The 23518-nt window shown below is 39.7% G+C and overlaps 1 protein-coding gene across 1 annotated transcript in view; it reads right to left on the reverse strand.

The window, feature by feature from the left end:
- Positions 1-23518, reverse strand: part of CADM1 (cell adhesion molecule 1) — a 288504-nt gene that overhangs the window by 62645 nt on the left and 202341 nt on the right. Inside the window, exons 2-5 of the mRNA XM_077839810.1 lie at positions 13132-13278; positions 11758-11910; positions 6336-6473; positions 4288-4443 (exon numbers count right to left, since the gene is read on the reverse strand). Of these exons, the coding sequence (XP_077695936.1) occupies positions 4288-4443; positions 6336-6473; positions 11758-11910; positions 13132-13278 (594 nt within the window). The remainder of the gene's footprint in view (positions 1-4287; positions 4444-6335; positions 6474-11757; positions 11911-13131; positions 13279-23518) is intronic.

Consider the following 23518-nt stretch of genomic DNA (forward strand, 5'->3'; position numbering starts at 1 on the left):
ACAACAATTTGGAGGGCTACTTCGCTCTGATTGCAAATCCCAGTTCTAAAAAGCTATTGAGAAAGTGACAATTATGCCTGATTTTAGGAGTATAATTTCTTTAAAAGGCTGGCCCTGGGTCAGAGGAAGCTCTGATCTACACTTCAGTCAGAGAAGACAAGTGGATTTTCCTCCCCCTTATGCAGCCGCTCTTTGGGTAATGGGCAAACAAAGCACTGAATTGCATGCTTTACGCACAGTGAGGAGAAACTATGTGGAACAATAACACTTAGTTTTTATATCACACTTCCCCCTCTGGAGATTGCAAAGGGCTTTACCGAGGAAGGTTAGTATTATTCCCATTTTAGGGACAAGAAAACTGATTCACAGAGAGGAACGTGGAAGTAAGTAAATGCTCCAGCTGCCTCGAGCTAGTGTGAATCTGATCTATTAAAAAAAGGCCACCAAGGGAAAGTAGCTTCTTCCTACACGTAGTAGCTTTGAGACTCAGGAAACAGAAGCCTGCAGTGCTATGGGTCAGGCAAGGTCTCCCCACAGCACTACAGAGGTCCAGGCCAGCACTCCCATATGGTTCTATGACATGGTCTGTGCCTAGCCAGAAGAGTAGCCTGCAGGACCCAGACTAGATATGGCAGCACTGTGGATTCTTTTTGGTGCTCAGCCTCCCCAGTAGCAGCAGCCACAGCCACTCCTCATCTTCTAATCCCTACTTCTCCCATCAGATCACACTGGCTCCCTTCTCTTCCAGTGGTCTATATGCAGAATTCCCAGTGGTCTATAAACAGAACTGCCTGGAATCCCCTTAGATGTGTGCTGCCAGAGTTTTGATCCCATCAATTCCTTCCTTCCTCCCTAGGCCTGCAGTCAATCCACTGACCATATTGTCTTAAAAAAAAATAGATAGGAGACTGGCTCCAGGGATAAGAATTGGCCAATAGAATCTTTCACGCCTTGGACTCCAGGTCACATCCAAAACAGGCTGGTACTGACTGGAAGCCCTTTCCATGTGATGGTTCTTTGGTGGCTTTTATATTCATTCAGATTGAATATATGGACCAAAGGTGTCGTCATAACCCAGTCACTGTCCAACAGTAAACAGTGTTAAACAAAATGTTAAAGAGTTTTAAATGTCAAGTATTAAATAAGGCTGTCATTTTAACCACATCCCTTGTTCTGTCCCCTTCCCTTTAGCTGGAGAGAGATTTTTAGAAGGAAAAATAAAATCCCTTGTTTGACAGTCTCTTAATCTATGCCTATACTAGCGAGTTTTCAGCAGCACAGCTGTAGCATCTCTTGTGTAGCGGCTCTTTGCCAACAGGAGAGATCTTGCCCGATGACATAATTAAACCACCTGCAATGAGTGGCTATTGCTCTGTCAGCGGGACCCGTGAGCAACAGAAGTTCGGCTGACATAAGGGGAAGTGTAGACACAGCCTTAGATGGTATCGAAGATGGTAAAAATCTGTCCTTTTGGGGAAAAGAGAAAAAAAAGTTAGCGGAGATGGGGTTGAACTGGTATGATGTCTGATTCTCTTTCATCCAGATGGTGTTTGGAAGTCAGCTGGAGACAGTGGGGTTGGGCATGACATCTCGGTCCCTCTCTCTGGCCCCCGTCAAATAAGGGTATCTTTCAGGATTGGGATGACAAAGGCCCAGGGTCCCAAGCGATGGTGGGGGTGGCCGTCATGAGGGTGAAGCTTACTCCAATAGCCAATTTTTCTCTCCAAAAATCTCTTTAAGGACCTGCAAAAGGAGCGATACGTGGAATACACCATCCCATCATTATTTTGTCCACCAATTAGGCCTAGTTTCCAGCACACCAATTTTGGTTCACTGACTGGGGGGAGTGATAGCTCAGTGGTTTGAGCATTGGCCTGCTAAACCCAGGGTTGAGAGTTCAATCCTTGAGGGGGCCATTTAGGGATCTGGGGCAAAAATTGGAGATTGGTCCTGCTTTGAGCACGGGGTTGGACTAGATGACCTTCTGAGGTCCCTTCCAACCCTGATATTCTGTGATTGATTTCTGGTTCCACACTTCTCTTGGTTACCAGGCATGATCTTAACACAGTCCTTGAGTTACATTAGTAGGCCTTGTTGTTTGAACTAATTCAGTCTCTGTCTCACTTTTGCTTCTTCTCGCATCAACATTTATTCTTTAGGTTATTATGATCTCTTATAAACTTCATATAATTTTCACAGACGAGCATACAATTAGGGTACATTTGTAGGCCCACTTATCACAACGTAGCTTATACATAAGTACAATTCAGTGTCCTCTGACTATATTAGTCTCCATTACACCACTATAACAGGTTCAGAAGGAAGGCCAGGAAATGATGCGCCATGAAGACCAAACTCCCCTCAACATCAGGAGAGAGCTGACAGATTGATAGAGGGAGAGAAGAGACTTTTAGGACACTTACTGTGCAGCTCCCTGGGCTATTTGTTCGTTCTGTGGATCAAAAAGCAATGCTCGTTGGCAGCGCTATTCGTCCAGTGCCTTTCACAAGCTCCAGGTTAATTTCAGAACGTGAAGACAAACACGCTAGTCAACAAGACCATTTCACATGGTTTCCCCGTCCACTTGCAGAAAGCTCTGCATTAAGTGCATTCCAAAAAGCTTGTGCTAAGCACTGAGTAACACCTCTCCCTCCCCAAGAGGCACCCAAAGGCAGGCCTAAAATTAGCGATAAGTGGAAAAAATGCCCTTTGCAACAGATAAAACCAATACAGTGGAGGTTCTGGATGTCCCCCAGGACCGTCAGATAACCATACTGTAAATGTGATTTGTCATCATTCTGTTTGGTGCCTTTTACAAGCCGTACCCTAAAGGATTCAGAAAAGAGATTTATTTTCTCTTTCATAGACATATGTAGAAGGAACTCTATTGCATGCTCTGTTAAAAAGACTGACCCATTTCTATTGTACCAAAAGGTATGCATTACACAGAAATATCCATAGGGAAGCCTTAAACTACTAATCTGACCCCCTTATAAACAAGGGTTTTTTTAAACAGGATTTCAATTTTCCTGTATCAGCTGAGAGATGGGATTTTTTCCCCTGTTAAGTAGTTGATCAAGCCTCACAAAGGTGCTAATGTATTATTAAAGCTAATAGAGCGCTACAAGAAATGTTAATGGGCATTACGTTTGCATAAACGAATTACACATTAGCACAGTCACAAGAAATCTAGTCTCTGCCAATTTAGGTAGTATCTGATCATTTTTGTTTTCCCTATTATAGGGACATTACTTCATGCTAGTTTCCGTGATGTGAAAATTGTAAGCAGAATGCTCTTAATGAAGCTACATAATGAAATAGATGAAAAATTAACAACCCTCCACTCCTTTTATATAATGTTACGGTTGAGATGAACCTACAAAAGAAAGATGTGTGTCATCTTAGCATCTCACCACTTGGTTGTTCTCTCGTGCTGAGGCAGTCACCCCAATGTCAGATTTGTTTGCATTTCTGATTTCAAAAGCCATATTCCACTTGATAACATGACATAGTGACACTAACATGACTGTGTTCTGCGTCACTAATATGAACATGAGCCACCTCTGCTGTGGATTGCCCCATGGGTATTTTCAGAAATCTACTTCTTTCGATTTATGTACATCACTCATGTGATGTATATAAATGGCAGTTCATAGAAAACTAAGTGAAATGTTCCACCTAGCTTTCATCTTGAATATAGTTGGAAGCATTAAACCTTAAGATTAGCTTGCTTTAGCAGGCTGCTTTTACTTGACCTTTACCTTAAAGGTTCCACTATTTTAAAACATATTTCTGCAGCTCTAATTTAGAAAAGAACTACTGTACTATACTTCCCATTATAAGCATTATGAAAGTCTCTCTTGCATCGCAGCATGGGTCTCTCAGTTCATTTACCAATGGAGAATTGCAGTAAGTTACTTTAAATGGAGCTCTGCAGTGATGCTAACTTTTAAAGAAATACATGCATTGTTAAAAAAGTTAGGGTTTAAAATTAAAATTAATCTGCTTTGACAAAACCACAAGGCCTAGCTATTAACCATTCAAGGTGCTAAATCTGGGTAAAGCAAGTTATTCTATGTGGAGAGAATAAAACTAAGAATTTGGCATCACAGCAAAACTGCAAGAAGTTATTGTTTAAGCCATTAAACAATACTCAATACTTTGATTTCAACATTTATAAACCCTATCTACACTGTAATAAAATCTAATTACATAATTAATGGTTTCGAACTTCTGTTTAAATGAGGAACATTCTACATTAGAAGAATAGAAAGCTCTAGTACTCACACATTACTTCTAGGTAGCGCTGTGTCTGTAAGTCTTTGACAGCAGGGTGATCTACCAGACAGATGACAGGGACCCCATCGTCCTCGCGCCCCACGGTCAGCAAAAGCTGACTAGTCACAGTGAACATATCAGACCATTGCTCCACTTCAGATTTGCCTGCCAGATAGATGAGGGAGAGAACACAGAATAATCACGGGACAGCATATTCATGACATCACATTGTCATCATCTCACTGGCATCACCATGGTAGACAAAAGAGGTGCTGGGAACACGTGCCCCTAAATTTCCAACTTTCATCTCTATAGCATTGACTGCTAAGGGTAGGGAGGTGTCCGCGTGGGTAATACTATCCCTCCTACCAAAGTCATTAAAACTTACAATATACAGTGTGCTGTCAGAAGGATTAAAAATGCCAGGATGCTTACAGCTCCACTGATTTAAAAGCTTGGGCTTTTTTTTTTTTTTTTTGGAAAGCATCCTGGAATTCAGATGCTATGGAGATGAAAACCCATCATCAGCTATTAGGAGGGAAAGAGAGTAAACGGATTAACATAATTAAAAACAGTAATTAAAATATTTAAACAGTGGCACTGTTGAAGATCCATTGAAAATACCATAGCAGCGGGTTGGAGTGAAGTATATTGCAGGGCAAGACTCCCCAGAACACACACAGAACAGGGAAAAGGCGGTTCACGATTAAATGATGACACTAATGAGGTTTTCCATGAACTCAGCACATACTTGCTGACCAGAAACCAATGCCTCTTAAATGTGTGTATCAACTGCATTTTTATGGTTCAAATCATGGCGATAAAACAGCTAAGAGGGAAACCTACAAGAAAGACTTTCCCTTCAAGCCCACAAAACAGCTCCTGTGGATAATACATAGGTAAAACACGTTGACAACTGTTAAAAACAACAACCTGTTATGTTTAGAGGAAAGACTGCATAATCAAAGAGGCTCCTGGTTCTCTCTCCATCCGAGTCAGTGTAAAATCAAGAACAAAGAAAACTATTTCAGTTTCCTTATTTCTATTTTTGAAAACCCCACTGTGCCAAAGAATCAGCAGGGTGATCTGGTATTTCAAGAAGCGACTACTTGCTCGGCAGTCTTCAAAGATACAGGACGGTTGGAATTCAATTGCTGAAGCGACAAAGCTTAATAAAGGAGCTGGACAGGGCAAACACAAGTGGTCAAATACTGTTGTACTGGGGCCCTATAGAAAGCAAAAGAAACCAAGGAGGAGGTCATTTGAAGATGCATGCATCATTTCGATGACAACAGGAGCCGGAAAGCAGCTGGTTCTGTGGGATGCTACATGTGGCAGCAGCTTTGCCTTCCACTATTACCAGCATAAGTTCAATATGTGTCATTGTGCTGAGATGCCTGTAGGAGGGAAGGGATGTATGTCCTCTGTCCGGAGGACTTTATCCTGTCCTTGCAGAGCGTTAGATTTGAAGGGCTGTATCTGACTTCCGTAAAGAGCTGTTATCATCTCAGATGGGACAAAATGAGAGGTGATGCCATGTGCACACAGACTTAAACAGCACACAATATGCAATCAGTGTTGTGACTCATCTGTACAAATTCCATGAGCACTAGACTTTACAGAGTAGAAGAAACTCATTTTTATATGAGCACATCTACCCAATCCCACAGAAAGAACTGAGCTAGATATAAAAGTGCACTGAAACACTATTACCTCACTCGATGCCATCACACTGACCCCTAAATCAGGGCAAAGAGCTACCTTCCCTGCACACCGTAAGGGACCACTGAGGACATCAGCAGCTGAAGAGCAACTCCAGAACCCTGAACTCTGATTCTGGCAGGTAACTAAAGGACAACACAGGGGTAAAAGTCCTTTACTATTAAGGTGCATTTGTCATTTAAATCTGCCCATACATTTTGCCACTGACATGGCTATTTTTTTTTTTTTTTAAAAACAAGTGTTTCTATTCTGTCTCTATAATATTATATTTAGAAGGTCTAACTTAACCACTTCAGTTATCTATCAAGCTGTGCAGCTTTAGAAGATAAATCTACCCAGTAGCTCCTTGTTCCCTTTGAACCATCTGATTGTGGTGGCTGGTCTGCTGGCCATGGCAGTGCAGTTCAACTCTATCTCCTCTCCTTCAGTGGCGATGTCTTTCTGGATATCAATCATCAAATTGCGTGGTGGGACTAAAACCAAAAATAAAAATCAGAACAAGGTCAGTACATTTTGATCTTTAACTGGTGTATACCCAAGAACTCATCAACACGTTATTCAATGTTGGAAAACGTCTGGATTCTTTTTGGGAAAGGTAGGCACCTGGACTTATCAGATCTCTTAATTTATCAAATGATTATTTGTACTATTGTCCCTTAACACACAGGTTCCTAATAGTTGTGTTAAATGTTTTTAGCCCAGCTTTGAGCTTCATCAGCTATGCTTATTAAATTCTCACATTTTCTATAGTCCCTCCCAGCTGAGCACGGTCCCCTGTAAATTGTCTGCTCTCTTTCATGCTACATGGATGTGATATCACACAAAGAATACAGCTTGCATTTTACAGTCAGTAATAAGGAGAAGGGAAACAGAAAAAAATACATTTAACGGTACCGTACCTACCCATAGTTTTAGATCCCTAAAGGTAAAATTTTTCTTATCTGCTCTTCAGTTTCAAGCCTCAGGCTCAAGATGTGGAAGATGACCAGCAAAGATCAAACACATTTAGACCTCTTAAAAAAAGCCATCAAGACTGGGACCAGAATAGAATGTCACAGACTCCAATTGCCAATGCATCTCCCATCAAAATAAACCAAAAGGCAAATGCAATCCCAGATTTGATGAAGAGATGTGGAAACAACTTTGGATCTCAACAAAGATAACTGCTTCAGATTGCAATTACTGCAAGCTGAGAGTTTTCCTCTCTAAGGCAAGTACCCGCTAGAGACAACACTACTGTGAGCTACAAAGCCAGAAGGCTGTAATCATCATCAGTGAAAAACAATCCAATAATATTTAGGAACAGGGTAATAACTACGGGAGACCACCACCACAGTAGCATGCAATCCATAGACAGTATAAAAACAAGTTTAAAACTGCTGAAAAAGGAACAAGATGAAAAAGTCAGTAATGAGAGAAACATGAATACACACAATTCAATCCCTGTTAGGCCTTTAAGTAAAGAAGTTGAATTGATATTTCCAAAGATAACTCAACATTTTTTGTTCTCATCACTATGATTAAGCAATTGTATGGTTGAAATATGACTCAGACATTTTCAATCTGATGAAGAACAAATATGTATAAATATCATCCAAATGATCAAAGGACTAGTCAGTTTTAGCTTTTCTCCAAGTTGAGTAAAACAGACCATATATTTCAGATTTTCATGTGTTCTAATCCATTGGGTAAATCTATATCTATACTTAATGAGAACAACTACATCATTTTTCTAGCCTGTTACAGAAGGCACAGAATACTTGCTTATAGGCCCATTAAACAGGTACCACTACTTCTGATGCACCTCTTAGCAATGAGTGAATGTACATTAACTAACTCAATACATGTAAACAGGTACCAATAGGAGAGAAACTGAAGGGGACAAAAACACCATCCTATTTGGCTGAACATCAGAAAACTGAAGTACAACTTGAAGGCTGTGGATAAACCTGAGATCCATACTAGGGCGGATTATAAACATTGTTTCCACAGTTTAAACACTAAGACAGAACAGAATCTCATTAAATATGAGAAAAACAACCAAACTTACAACTAATCAGTGAGTGAGATCTTACATTTAAGCTCTTCCACTACGATTCAGGTTCTCTTATTAACAGGAGCTTAAAAGCCAGCACTAATCTTTAGACACGGCTGTAATAGTATTAGCTACTATTATCTGTAACTGTATTAACCTTATAACTGCATCTATATCATTGTCTTGCAAACCATGAGAAATAGGATGAAAAAAGGAGAATTCAGTAGATTACATTTTCACCAAGACAATTCTGAGTAGAAAAAGTGAACTGCAACACTCCAAAATGGATAATTCCTAAGCAAACAAGCACGCACAAAATGTCAGATGAAAGATCTCAAGTTTATACATACAAAATAATACATAAAATAGTGGCTGTTAAATCAGCTCAGACAAAAGTTAACTGAAATCCCTCACTTTGCATTATAATTATGCTTAAGGTTTTGCTTAAACATCAAGCAACTAAAACGTGCAGAGGCATCAGCATCTTGAAGCACAAAAAGAGGTTTAACAACTGCATAACGTACATAGTACTTTCCTTAAAGAACACCACAGACAGCAAACCAGATTTGATTCTTCATTTATTATTGTGATGCTGGCAGACCACATGCCAGTTTACGCCACTGTCCCCATCCTCAACTGGACACTGAGACTCTGAGCACAGACTTTTGGTAGCAATGCCTGTTTGACCTGCACATGTGCCCTATACAACCTTGTGCCCCATACTAAATGATATGTAGAGCTGCCCACGTGAACCACCTTCAGTTTCTTCACCTTCAGTTCCTTCAAACTCCCACAGAGGAAACTCCAAAGCAGAAGGGAAGTAGGGAGGGAAGTGGAGCACCCAAAGGGGGACATCTTGAAGAACTCCAATTACTGGACGACTCCTTCAACTAGCATCCCTATGGGTGCTCCACTTCAGGTGACTTCCGAGCAGTATCTTCATCATGAGGAGGGAGCTTCATCATGAGGAGGGAGTCTTCACCGAAGCAAGACCATATTCCCCAGGGCAGCATCTGATCTAGAAGAATGACCCATCACATTGTGTTTGGAAAAGTTATGCATTAAAGTCCAAATTGCAGCCTTGCAGATCCCAACAATGGCAACATCTTTAAACAGCACCATAGACATTGACAAGAAATCTAGTGAAATAGGCGAACACCTTGGGAGGAGCTTGTGTATTGGCAAATTAACAACAATGAATAATACATCCAGATATCCACCTGGACAGACTCTGAATGGAGACAGTAGCTCCCTTGAACAGGTCAGCAATTGAACTGCCTGGGAGACTTGCTAAATGACTTGGTTCTTTCCTTTCTACAGAGGTCAAAGTAGACATTTTTATGTTGAGCTGGAGACCTAACCTGGGGGGCATGGACAGCGGTGAGTTTACGGCAGAGAGAACCTCTTTGCAAGTCTGCCCCTTGAGCAGCCAATCAAGGCATGGAAAAACCATTGTCTCCAAAAAATAAAAAGGTAGTTGGAGACCACTGTCAAAATCTTCAAGAACACTCTCAAAGCAGAGAAAAGGCTGACTAGAAGTATCCAGTTCTGGATGTGATCTTGACTGACCAGAAACCAAAATAATCTCTTGTGAAAAGGACAAATTGTGGCATGAAAGCATAAGGTCCTGAAGGTTGAGGGCTGAAAATCAAATTCCACTGATGGAATTACAGCTGCAAAAAAGTCACCATTCTGCATTTTTGTATTTTCAGAAAAGTTGCGTAGGAGTCAGATCTAGAATTGGTCTCCATCCTTCGTTCTTTTTTGGGACCCGAAGCGATCAGTGATTCTCCTGTGGTTTCAGCAAAAAGAGTTTCAGTCCATCAAAGGGGCAGTCCTCAACAGTACTTTGAAACTCTCCAGGTAACCCATAGAACTGGAGCCAGGACGCCCAATGTACGGTGACTGCCCTGGAGATAGAGCAAGCTGCAGTGTCAACTGCATCTAAGGAGGCCTGTAATGAGGTTCTAGTCAGTAGCTGACCTTCAGCTATGGCAGTGTGGAACTGTTCGCGATGTTCTGCTGGAAGGTGTTTAATAAATGTGGAATCTGGAATAACTGGTGTGACTATTTTGCCGTAAGAGCTTGGTAATTTGCATTTCTAAACTCTTGGGTTGCAGACGAATGACTCAAGGCCAAGACGATTTTGGTCCCTGCCATATAGGGTTAATTTAGAGTGGTGCTGTCTGCCACGTTCACCACTTCAACAGCCAGGGAATTAGGCAAAGGATTCAAAAATAAATATTCACAGTTCTTGGCTGGGACAGAATACTTCTTATCAGAATGTTTGCACATGGGCAATGCCATTGCTGGGGTCTGCCAGATGGTCCTGGCAGGATCCAGGAAAGCCTCATTTATGGGCAGGGCCACTTGAGCAGAAAGTGTCATTTGCAAAACGTCCAAGTACTTGTGCTGTGACTCTCAAACCTCCTCTAGGGGAATATGCAATGAATCCACAACATGTTTTGTTAGCTCCTGAAATTGTTTGAAGCCAGAGAAGGTGGAGGGGGCATAACAGCTTCATGTGGGAAAGATGAGGAGACAGTTTGAAGAGTACCCTCCTTGTCTGCTTTGGCCTATTGCTCCTCAAAGGTTTCCTTCTGCAGTTGAAGCAGTAGATGAGGAACAAATGAAAGATGGGCCTGCCTACCCCAGTGGTTCCCAACAAGAAAGGTTAGGAGCTAGTAGGAATTCCTGTTGATAGGCAGACCAAGAGTCCCAATATGGCCACTGAGGGGAACCATAATTAATATACACCCTAATTTTAGATAAATAATATACTTAAATCTTATTCCTTCCCTTTTTCTCCTCACTGAATGAAAAGAATCTATGACCACAACCCCACCCTCCTGATGAAGTGTGACACACACATGTACTTTGCTACCTTAAAGATGAAAGGCATGTGGACTAGGAAAGTTTGTGAGGTTAGTTTGCAGGATTACTAAAGCCAGCTGACTTTCTTCCCCTTGTAGGTGTTTTTGCCATTCCCCAGACATCCACTCCAAGGCAACAACAGTGTCAGACTTACTCCAGCCAATGCAGTGATTCATCATCATGCAGCCCCAGCAAGGCAGGTATTGTCCCACACTTCCCAAATGGAGACACTGACCTAGGGAATTTAAGTGACCTGGCCAAGTGAGTCAGTGACAGGTAGAGCCAGGCTTAAAATTCAGGAGCGTCTGGCTCCTAAACCTGTACGTTCTTCACGAAACTGAAATGCTGCAGGAAAAACAAACACTCGGCTTCTCCATTACAAACAGGATATTACTTAGAAAGAAGAGCATGCAGAGTGATTACAAAGAAATTCTATTGGGTAGAAGCACACAGCCAGTCTCTTCCTCACTTAGCTAACACAACTAGAAGTTAACAGCTATGTCGTTCCATGTGGCAAGTGGCTCACTTGAAAATTTAGGTTGATCTTTGCTAGTCACCTTCAGAATCTTGTGATTGCAGTTTCGAGTCCCAGACTCAATAGATACACAAAGCAGCTGGTCTTTAGTGAAAGAGCTCTTTGGGATTAAAAAAAAGCTGATTTTTACTGAAATCTCAGAGTGCGTGTGGCTCTATAAATCAAGTCTTAAGAATATGATTCAGTTTCAGTAACTTTTGGTGGCTGGAATTGCTACAAAATAGTTTCCAAAAAACATGTGCTGATTCCCTTTCCCCTCCCCTTCATTCCTCCACATTAACTGAAGAGTTAGAGTTTACTGCCCGGCACTTACCAAGCACAGTCATAGTGGTATAAATTTCCTGTGGGGGATCGGTGTAGAGCTGGCAGAAATATCTTCCTTCATCAGAAATGGAGACATTTGTCAACGACACTCTGAGTTCACTGTTCGAGAAATTCACTAACTGAAACCTGCTGTCCTTCAAAGCTGTGGAACAAACAGATCATGAGTGATTGTGATGAACAAGAGAGATAGTACGTTTCCTCCCACAAAAACATGGCAAAGCCAGAAGCCTGAAAGAGTTGTAATGGTGCCTAAACAAAACTCCTACGTGTTCCACATTATTCCAGCTCCTTGCATTTCAATCTGGGTTTAAACAATACTCATGTGCTCAGATCAATATAACTAATCAATACAAATTCTCCATACAAACTACTGATGTGTCTAGCTTTTATTTTCAGAAAATGCAGCAATGTTTTTGGTAAGAAGGCTGCCATAAAAACAATTCAGGGGGTTATTTTGTGGCTTAAAGCAGAGTGCAGGATTGATACCATGAGTAGATTAGAACCGGCAAGAAGCTAAGATAAGAATCAGGGCAAAGAATTTAAGATTTAGATTTCCTTCCACAAGTAATTACTGCTGAAATCCCTTTGGGAATTTTGACAGCACTGACAAATATTTCAACTAAGACTTACTGATGGTCTTTCTCGAGTGCCAATTTTGGGGCAGGGTCTGTGAAATACCTAGCAAAATGGGAACCCTGATCTGGGTCCTTAGATGCTATTGCAATACCAGTAAATCACAATCTCTGAGTTCATCCCACCCAATTAGTTACTTAGATTGTAAGCAATTTTGGAGCAGAGACCCACTGTGTTGCGTGTACACAACCAGCACAAGTAGTCCTGGTCCATCCTGTCCAATTCCAAGAGCAGCCATTAGACTGAATAATTTAAATAGTCTCATTTCAACTGTTATCCTCACAGTATTGTCTGAACAGGAAATAAAGCCATCCTCCTGCACTGGGCACCATAGTGACAGATTTTGTTTTGGCTTTAAAGGGGACAGATTATCCTGAACATGTCAATCTTCAGACCAAACATATTACTTCTCAGAACACTGTATTCTCCTGCATTACTCCATTCAATTTGTTTGGGTCAGCTGAATATTTGGCGCTCAGTTGCAATTCACCCTGAATTACTACAATCAATTCCTACTGCAAAGTAAAACAGTCTGACTTTTAAAAGGGACCAGCAAGGTGTCCATTAAGGAGAAAGATTATGATTGTCTGTCATCTGTGCTCTGAAGAAACAACTCAACTTTAAGTGCCTAACACTAAATTAAAAAAAGAGGCATTTGCAATCTCTTTATCCAGACTGCCAGGAGGGTGGGGGTCAGCTGCTACCAAATAACACAGGGGCGGAAACTTACGCCTGAAGTCTTTGAAATAAATTGTCTGTCTATTGGGATTCAGTAGCTGAATCACTGAGTCATCACTGTTTTTGACTCGACAACTGATGGTGGCAACTTCTCCCTCCACTACCGTCACATCTTCAGTAACCAAGTTCTGTCCACCACCTTAAAAAGAAAGGAAAGAAAGAGATTAAATACTGTACTGCCAAGTTTTTAAATTACGTCAGCAGGATTCATGTAGAATAGATCAAGAACAAGCTGTGGTGCACCTGCGTGCTGAAGCAAACTATTCCCTCTTGAGTATGAAGAGGGTATTATTGCATGAGATTGGCTTGGTTTCTGTGGCATTAGACAATTCATAACTATAGTTACCTGGGCAATAATTTTATTGCTGTACACGTATACAGTTGTCCACTGGACAACATTTGAAAGGGGGATCCTGGGGAAAAAAAATAATGACATGTCATTCAACTCTAATGAACACCACTAAATTAGACTAGAATAACTGGGAGAGCTCTGTGGGTGGTTAGAATGGAGAAGGGGCAGCTGCTTTTCTAAAAATCAAGGCTGCCCCTTCTGCTGTATGCATTGGCAAGGCTGCTCTATAAGCAGCCGGTGGATAATTTCAGCTACATGTAAAAATGTGACTCCAAGGAAAGAGCTGGGCAAGGAAGGAGAGGGCACATTCTCTTGCTCCTAGACGCTAAACATCTGCTAAATTATCCCACTCGCACAGAATGAAATATTTTTAAATGAACCCCTGGTTGGCAGAGATGCAAGGAACACATGCCAAAGTGGGGGAAAGAGGGAAGGGAGCAAAAGGAGATTGACTCTAGGGGACCAAGTCTTCATCTCAGCCCTACATCACAGTAAGAAGCCAAGCACCGTGGCACAGACTGGCTCCTAAAAAACAAGTGGTGGAAGCATCGTGAGACACGCAGTTGATGGCACGCGGTCTACCTCTTAATTCCCTGGAAATCAAAAGAGTATCAAAGCTACACAAGAGAGTGAAATGGAGAAATGAACTGACAGCACAGACTATAAAACAAAGCTGTGAGGAGTAAAATATCAGGACCTATTAACGCATGCAAGACATTTCCCGGGGCCACATGTGCAGATCTTGGTGCTAAGGAGGCAAACCAAGTCACTGAAAATGGCAAAGTGCTTCCAAGAATACAGCAACCCTGGGATTTCATCTTCAAGTGGTGTGAAAACCTGGTGCCCAATTTTTAGTTCATTCAAATTTGATTCTGTTTGCTTTTCAGCTGCTTTCTAGTACTGTTATTTTAAAATACACTAAAGGAGGAGGAACAAGAAGGGAAATGGAAGAGCTTAAATATATTATAATTATATTAGAAAGATTCTGGAAACACTTAGTTAAAAAGTCTCCCCCCACTCTCCAACCAAAAGTAGAAAGAGGAAAGCTGATGGGAATTCTTGCTCATCAAAAAAGCTACCTGCAGCTCTAACAACCCTAAAGATTCAAATGTATCCAGCAAAATTTTGAGTAACCCATGACAATCACTTTCTGTTGTTGTTGGGATGGAGGTGAGGGAACCAAGCCCACTGAATGATTTAAGAAAACGTGACTGGACTACTTGGATACTACAACTGCAAAAGTGCTGGAATTATTGTTAGGAGAATTGCAACACAAAATACTGCCTGTTCTCGTTAATGTTGCTGAAAGGAAATCACTTGTGGTATGAAGTGCCCATGTTCACAGCAGCCATACATGAGAAAGCCCTACAGTATCAGGCATTCCCACCTCTTCACCTACAGCTTTCACTTCAGTCTTGGGGATTTGGGGAAGCTTTATACAATCAGCGATACTTCCGTTGGCCATTTCTCCTCCCCCCCGCCCTTTTTTTTTAAAAAATATTTGAGAATCACAGCAACTTACATATTTCTGAGGAAAATACAGCAATAATTGTACTGTTTTATGATAAAGCAACAGTTTTTAAGAATCGCTTGAAAGGCAATTAAAGAACCTATAGATTGCATAGTTCGTTACATTACTGATCTTTTTAAATTTAATCTCAAACTACACAACTAAGTTATACTAAACCCCTGCCTTCAAGGATGGGAGCCTTTTGCAGGTCCAAGCTGAAGTGGTAAGGAGATCATGGTAAGTCTTCATTAACATACACTTCATTACATCAACGTGCATGAAAGTAAGGGTGGCCAACTCCTACAGCACTGACATTGGCTGTGATAACAAGGATGGTTTCAGAAAAAAGTCAAGGGTGGTTGACTGAGATGCATAAAGAAGGGAACAGAAAAGTATTTCTTTAAAAGTCTGAAAACTAAATTTACCTTTCTCAATCTTAAATTGTCTATAGATTTTATGTATTAAGAGTGCAACATATTTTTCCCTCCAGCAGGCCAAATATTCTTTCCAATTGAACGATACGTAGCAACATTAAACTGTGAATAACGGGTACACGGGAGAAAATTGGACAACTCTTAAATGTAATGAAATAAACTGGACTGGAGATTCCAGGGGTGTAGAATGGAAAAGTGAGGGCTATCACAAGCCATTTAGTGACTGCCCCACTCACACAGGACAGTTCACATGCACAACAGAGTCTTGATCATTTCCAATCGGGAAAACCTGCACAGGCAATTAGGCAGCCACTAAACACAATAACACAATCAGATGTGCAGCAGAAGTGTAATAGAAATTGCTCAACTAACATAAATAATATTACCAAAGCCTTTTGTATTTTATCCTTTGCAGAACTAAAAGGAAGTCAATAAATAAAATATGATGGATATATCATGTCAGTCAGAATGTTCTGTACCAACAAGCAAACCCGATAAAAACATTCGGTAAACATCAAGTAACTATGAACTGTTAACAAGTTAATTTTAATGCCTGGACACACCACCTGAAACACAATCTCTATTGTTCTAATCTGCATGTTGTTCTACAAATATTTTCAATTGTAATCTAATTGATCTGAAATTAATCCCACTGGGCAACTCCATTTATGCCAAAATTATACTTATTCCATCATTCATGAGCCTTGCAAAGTACCACTGTATCCATACATGGTACACATGTGCTTATGACTGGTAAGCAAGAGACCAAGTAGTGAAATCACAGAAGCTGCAGATTTCTTCTTTATAGAACTGGAACAGATAGCCAGCTAAAAAATTACATAGTCTTCAAAACAAGGAGTAAAGTTATCAACACATTTTTTCTTGGTGAGAAACAATGATTTCCTTTAGCTGAGTTATGTAAGAAAAAGAGCTGAGGTTCAAATTCCAGCAACGATAGATTCCTTCCAATGATGCCAAAGCTATGGGTTGAAGCCCCTTTCACCACATATGCTCCCAAGGTGGGAACACCCTCTGAGGACCTGTAGCTATGGTCACAACTTTATTCTTCAGGTAACAAATGACAATTATTACCTTTGTGCTGTTGTAGGTGCTCAACTCCATAAAGGTCCTGAACCCCTAGGAGCTACAATGTTCAAAATGGGCCACAGATGATAATAGCTTTATTTGCCATGGAAATATTGGAACTATAAAGCTCTACTATAAAAAATAGAAATAAAGCACAAAATACTTTAACAATTAACTCTTTCATCCACATGCAGCATGGCTATTTTAGATAAAGTGTGTACACTTCTCAAAGACGCAGGGTGGCTTAATTATAATGCTAACCTTGTATTGCATGAGGAATTGGCTGTACTGCATGTAGACCTTCTGGATGTACTTTTGCATTTTTGAAGACAAGCCTTCTTCCAGTAAATTTTATTAAAAACTCCACAAGCCAAAGTGATTAGCTACTCCAGATCAGGACATTTATTTCAAACTCCAACCTTTTTTGTTGAAGTTTATTTAGCAGGTGAACAAGAACTCTCTGCTTGTGCATTGTTTACTTTGCTATGGAGAATACACTTGTATGTAAATGAGCTCTTTTACACTAGATACTTTTTTTTTATCCCTGTAATTTATCCAGGACCCAATTATGCACATCAAGACTAGGGAGAAACTGTACCGAATATTAAATACTCTGTTTACTACTCCCTTCATTCTTTAATACTCAGCATGCTTAGCCTCAGGAGATCAGCTTTATTTCCACGGTGTACATTTACCAAGTCTGTGAACTCACACCCCCAGTTAGCCTGCTACTGAACAATGCTCTCCATATGCTTTGGAGAAGCCCCTTCTTTTGAATCTGCAATAAAAGAGAGCTACCACAGTAAACCAGAATCCAGATTACAATGTGGCAACAGATTGATACCAGAACTCTTCAATGAAATTAAAACAGAAAGAGTATTTTGCAGATAACAAAAGAACAGGCCATTGTATTAAAACACACAGCCAAGTACTCTGATCAGAGAAAATGAAATTAGCACTTAACTTCTTGGCCTTGGGATGACTACATAAAATGTTACAAGATTGACTCCCACTCTCTCAAAGCATGAATATTGAAAGACTGTTCTCACAAAGCAATTCTCTTTAAAACATTTTTAAAAATATAGATACTAAGAGGACAAATTGCTGCTAATCAGTGACACACTTATTTTCGTAAACTGCGGTAGGTGATGCTGTGAAAGTCCAGAGACTGAAGAAAAATCCTTCATGCAATCCCCTCTCTCTGAGTCTGGTAATTTTTTACAAGTCAGCTGCACAAAAACCCCTCTCTCTTTAATTGACAGGAGCCAACATATCATATACATGCAGCAATATTTGATTTGAGTTTTAGAGAATCCTGGGGAACACAGTTGAAATAAAACTGCTGCGTTCTAAATTTCTAATTTTCCTCATAAATGATGCAAGTTCTGTCAGATCACAAAATAAGCAGAAGGAATCCTAAGGAAAATTAGAGCAGAAGCTAAGCAGTAAAAAGTACGTAAAACAGAACTTGAGAGGATATCTGCCCAAAAGAAAAATTCCAATTGAAGTCCCTCCTGATCTCTCATCTGCTTTCAAAACTGTACAAACATTTCGGACAAAAGGACTAATAATAAGTGGTTTCACTTGTTGATGACATAAAAGCCAGCACAGACTAGAAAAAACTTTCAACTTTTTGATTGGCAAGATGTGCTGAATTAAACTTAACGATGGGAAAATGTAAGAGATGTAAATATATAGTTAATGACTAAAAAGAATGCTATTGAACTATAGGTGAGAAAGGGAGGTATCAACCAATGTCTAGAAAATATAGCAGAAAGACATCAAGGAAGCTAATGACAGCATATGCATAAAGGTTAGCACTAAGGCTAGAGAGTCCAAATATAACTTGGAAACGATGGGACTACACATGCTTCTGATGAAACCTCAGAATAAAGTTTATTTCTGTGCACTACAATTTAACAAAAGGTTGACAAGCAGCAACACAAGGACACAATTTACTCTTTACATTTCATATTTTTCTCTTTATTTAACTTGTAAGAGAAAGATAAATTTTAATAGATTGAAAAATTGCCTCATGCCTTCTGCATGTAGTTTCACAGTGCTCAGTGAGGGAGTGGCGAGGGCTTTCAGGAGAGCCATGTTCAAATCCTGCCACCATTTTGAAGAGGTATTTGGAGTAATTTCTCTGACCCTAGGTGTTGTGAATGTCTCCGTGCCAATGCTAAATCATCTCAGATTTGTAAAGCAATTAAAAAAATATCAATACAAGTAATCAAATCCCCACAAGAGAGGATGTCCCCCCCAGGATTCATTAAAAATACTCATGATGAATATGTGACAGGCATTTATTTTTTTTTCACCACGTGCTGGGTGCCTGTACAAGACAATCAGTGCTCACTCCTTATCTCCAATCACATAAGCTAAACACCATTTGATACTAATATACACTCAGTATAGTTTTCTGGAACATTACCAAACAAACAATTATTATCTAGTTTGCCAAAGTGACGGTGTCTACTTAAGCCATTATGTTGGAGGATCGGGGTGTCTCCTATTCATGCATGAAAACAAGTGAATGTATTGCACGCTATTGACCTCACTATCCCCTTTGAAGCACAAGGAAACCTGAAATGGCTAAGGGTTATTGGAATCTTAGTGGGAGGCCATGTTAAAATACTTGGCAACACACTATTGTGTGGCCTTGTTTTGTAACTTAATCTATAGTGAACCACAGAAAGATTTTTCAAGATCTCACATCATGCAAATGTTTTCCCCTCTCTTCTCCTACTGCAGAAAGTGACCAAATTGTATTAACTCAGCACATTGGCCATTGGCTTTTCTCGTAATGATAGAAATGACTGCTGCATTTAAAAATGGAACAAGTCACTGCTCCTGAACACACTATTTCTGGATTCACACGACTCAGACCACTGGAAGGCTACAGGTGTCTTAGTGATCAATTTCAATTTGGCATAACATCTGTTTTCCTGCAGTATTTTTTTTTAGGGGCAAAGAGCAGGATGGTTTTTGGATGCATTCAACTTGCTAAGCCATTAAACAATGAAGAATTTAACAGTAGGGTTAGCTCCCCAGCTGAAAATTGTCACCAGTACAGAAGCAGAAGCTTCTGTTGTGGATAAATAGCAGCAAAAAGTTAATCACCACCAAAAAACCCTAGGGAAGAATTTTATCAATCCAACTGAGAAAAGAGTTCTGGAGAAGGTTAAGCTGGATACATTCTCCATACTTCTTTGTAAACACAATATTCACTACAAAGGATTAACAAAGCTATTAAGATTTGATTTCCATCTAAGCAATTAACAACTTTTTTTTACATTTATTTAAAAGACTCAATCCTATCTTTCAATTCATTAAACCGTTCCTTATATTTGTCGAGTTTTATATCAAGTCAAAACCCTATCTGAATTAATAAGAGTTACAGTAAAAGTAATTTAGAAATAAATTACTTGAAATTCAAGTCACTGAAGCTTCTGATGATGGAATGTCGCTCCACTGAAACAGATGACTGATTTCTTTAGAAATCCAGTGCCTATGTCGGCCCAGGCTGGAATGACAATATGTCTCATGGCGGTGTGTTTTCTCCTTTAGGTTTGGGGTTCATGATGGGATCCAGGAAGCATAAGCACAGTTCTGCATTTTGGAAACAGCTAGTGACTCAACTTTCATGAATATTTGAATAGTTATTTTGAATCAAAGGCCTCTCAATCTAAACATTGTTTGAAAAGATTCTCTCTGACCACACCCCCCTTTGACCTCTATCATAAGAGCATCACAACTACCAATACTAGGTCAGAACAATGGTCCCCATGTAGCGCAATATCCTGTCTCTGGAAGTGGCCCATACCAGAAACTCCAAGATCTTTCTTGGGTGGTAACAATTATATATGTAAAGTTGGGATTACGTTTTCCAATGTGTATTACTTTGCACTCATCAACACTAAATTTCATCTGCCAATTTGCTGTTCAGTTATCCAGTTCCGTGAGCTCCCTCTTCAACTCCTCGCAATCTGCTTTGGACTTAACTATCTTGAATAGTTTTATATCATCTGCAAACTTTGCTACTTCACTGTTCACCCCTTTTTCCAGACCATTAATGAAAATGTTCAACAGCACAGGTCCCAGTACAGAACCTTGGGGGATGCCGTTATCCACCTCTCTCCATTGAGAAAACTGAATTTATTCCTACCAATTGTTTCCTATCTTTTAAACAATTATTGATCCATGAGAGGACCTTCCCTCTTATCCAATGCAACCTAATTCGCTTAAGAGCCTTTAGTGGGGGACTTTGCCTAAGGCTTGCTGAAAATCCAAGTATACTGTATCAACTGGATCAATCTTATCCCATGCTTGCTGAAATCCTCAAAGAATTCTAGTAGATTGGTGAGGCATGATTTCTGTTTAGAAAAGCTGTGTTTACTCTTCCCCAACAAATCAGAGATATCTGTGTCTGAAAATTCTGTTCTTTACTATGGTTTCTGCCACTCTCCCCAGTAATGAACTTAGGCTCACTGGCCTGTAATTGCCAAGGTCTCCTCTGGAGCTCATTTTAAAAAAAACAGTGTTACATTAGGTATCTTGCAGTCATCTGGTACAGATGCTGATTCAAGTGACAAGTTACATACCACAGTTAGTAGTTCTGCAATTTCATATTTGAGTTCCTTCAGAACTCTTGGGTGAATACCATCAGGTCCTGGTGACTTAGTGTGTAATTTATCAATTTGTATTAAAACCTCTTCCATTGGCACATCTATTTGGCACAGTTCCTCATATTTGTTGCTCAAAAACAATAGCTCTGATGCAGGTATCCCTCACATCCTCTGCAGTGAAAACCAATGCAAAGAATTTATTAGGTTTTCTGCAATGGTACTGTCTTCCTTAGGTGCTCCTTTAACACCTTGGTTATCTAGTGGCCCCAGCACCTATTTGGTAGGCTTCCTGCTTCAAATGTACTTTAAAGAATCAGTACTGTTAAGGTTTTGTGTCTTTAGCAAGTTGCTTCTCAAATTCTTTCTTGATCTGTATTATACTTTTTATAATTAACCTGACAGCTTGTGCTCCTTATTTTCCTCATGAGGTTTTGACTTCCAAATTTTAAACGATGCCTCTTCACCTCCAACAGCCTCCATTACTTTGCTGTTCAGTGGAATTCTTTTGGTCTTCTTACGATTTTTTATGATTTGGGGTATACATTTAGTCTAAGCCTCTGTTACGGTGTTCTTAAGTAGTCCCCATGCTGCTCACAGGCATTTCACCCTTGTGACTGCTTTTAATTGCTCACTAGCGTTGTCATTTTTTTTACCCCCCCTTTTTCAAGGTAAATGTTACTGTAATGCCTTTTTTTGGTATATTTCCCAGTTATAGTTACCTCTTGGACCAGATCCTATGCTCCACTTAGGACTAAATCAATAATTCCTTCTCCCCGTTTGGGTTCCAGGATTACCTGCTCCAAGAAGCATCACTCTAGAAATTCTCTCTCTGAATCATGACCAGAGGTGACATTTACCCAGTCAAAATGAGGACAGTCCACATCACCCATTATCCTTGTTTGTTATAACTAAAACACCAGATAGTATAAGCTAGTGTTTTCAGTCATCTGTATACATATTCGCAAAAAGAAAAGGAGTACTTGTGGCACCTTAGAGACTAACCAATTTATTTGAGCATAAGCTTTCGTGAGCTACAGCTCACTTCATCGGATGCATACTGCGGAAAGTACAGAAGATCTTTTTATACACACAAACCATGAAAAAATGGGTGTTTACCACTACAAAAGGTTTTCTCTCCCCCCACCCCACTCTCCTGCTGGTAATAGCTTATCTAAAGTGATCACTCTCCTTACAATGTGTATGATAATCAAGTTGGGCCATTTCCAGCACAAATCCAGGTTTTCTCCCCACCCCACCCCCCCACAAACCCATTCTCCTGTTAGTAATACCTTATCTAAAGTGATCACTCTCCTTACAATGTATATGATAATCAAGGTGGGCCATTCTTTTTGCGAATACAGACTAACACGGCTGTTACTCTGAAATCTGTATACATATTCAGTTTCATGGAAAAGGGAAAAAATATGAATGTGAATCATGCAGATTACAAGCGTAAAGATATATTATGTCAAACAACAGTCTCATTTCAGTTTCCCTTCAAACATTTCAGGAAATATTCAGCAAAATATTTACTGGTGGTAGATAAACATTTTAAAGTGTGTTTAATTTCATTAGATTGCATTTATATTCTAACAAAGAAAAATGATGGAGGGGGAAAAAAATCAATTTTATGTTCCCACCGCAGAATCACAGGGGGTGCTGAGAGTGAGGGAAGCTGTGCTAAAGGATGAAAAATCCTTATTTGAATAAATATCCTTTAATCATCACAAAACTTTTAAACAAGTTTTGAAAAACAAGTGGAAAAAAATCAACTGATTTATATTCATGTTGGATAGGTTTTCCTCAATTAAAGTTAACTGTGCACAAATTGAATATAAAAAACCTGTGTGCTTTGTATCTGTATTATATATAATTAATTTCCTGTAGAGATGTCTAACACTAAGTTAAAATTCTCTCTTCCAGCTTAGATATGCATTATTATGTGGGTATGTTTGATTAGCTTTAAACTCCAAAAGCTTATTACTATGCACTTTAAATATGTAAATCACATAATATAGTGTAATGGCTCCTTTGGAGTCATTAGGGTCTATATAGTATATGATATAATTTCACAATAATTTAAATACATGTTAAGTTGATAGAATGTAGAGTAACCAGTTATAGACTATCGCCTTGGATATTTGCATATAGATCACAGTTGTATCTCCTTGACAACAATTAAGGTGCATTGTCTCAAATTCTCTTGGCAGCTTTGGTAATAGAAACAAAGGAAATAAAATATTTCTAAGACCCACATTCAAATAAAGTTAATGACTTGGCAAACCCAGGAAATTCAGTTTGAAAGTTGAAATCCCACCCTTAACTCACCCCTTTAAATCCCAGTGTTTAATTAAATACTGTAAAGTTTA

The sequence above is a fragment of the Eretmochelys imbricata genome, chromosome 22 (genome assembly GCF_965152235.1).
Source record: "Eretmochelys imbricata isolate rEreImb1 chromosome 22, rEreImb1.hap1, whole genome shotgun sequence".
NCBI classification, from domain to species: domain Eukaryota; kingdom Metazoa; phylum Chordata; order Testudines; family Cheloniidae; genus Eretmochelys; species Eretmochelys imbricata.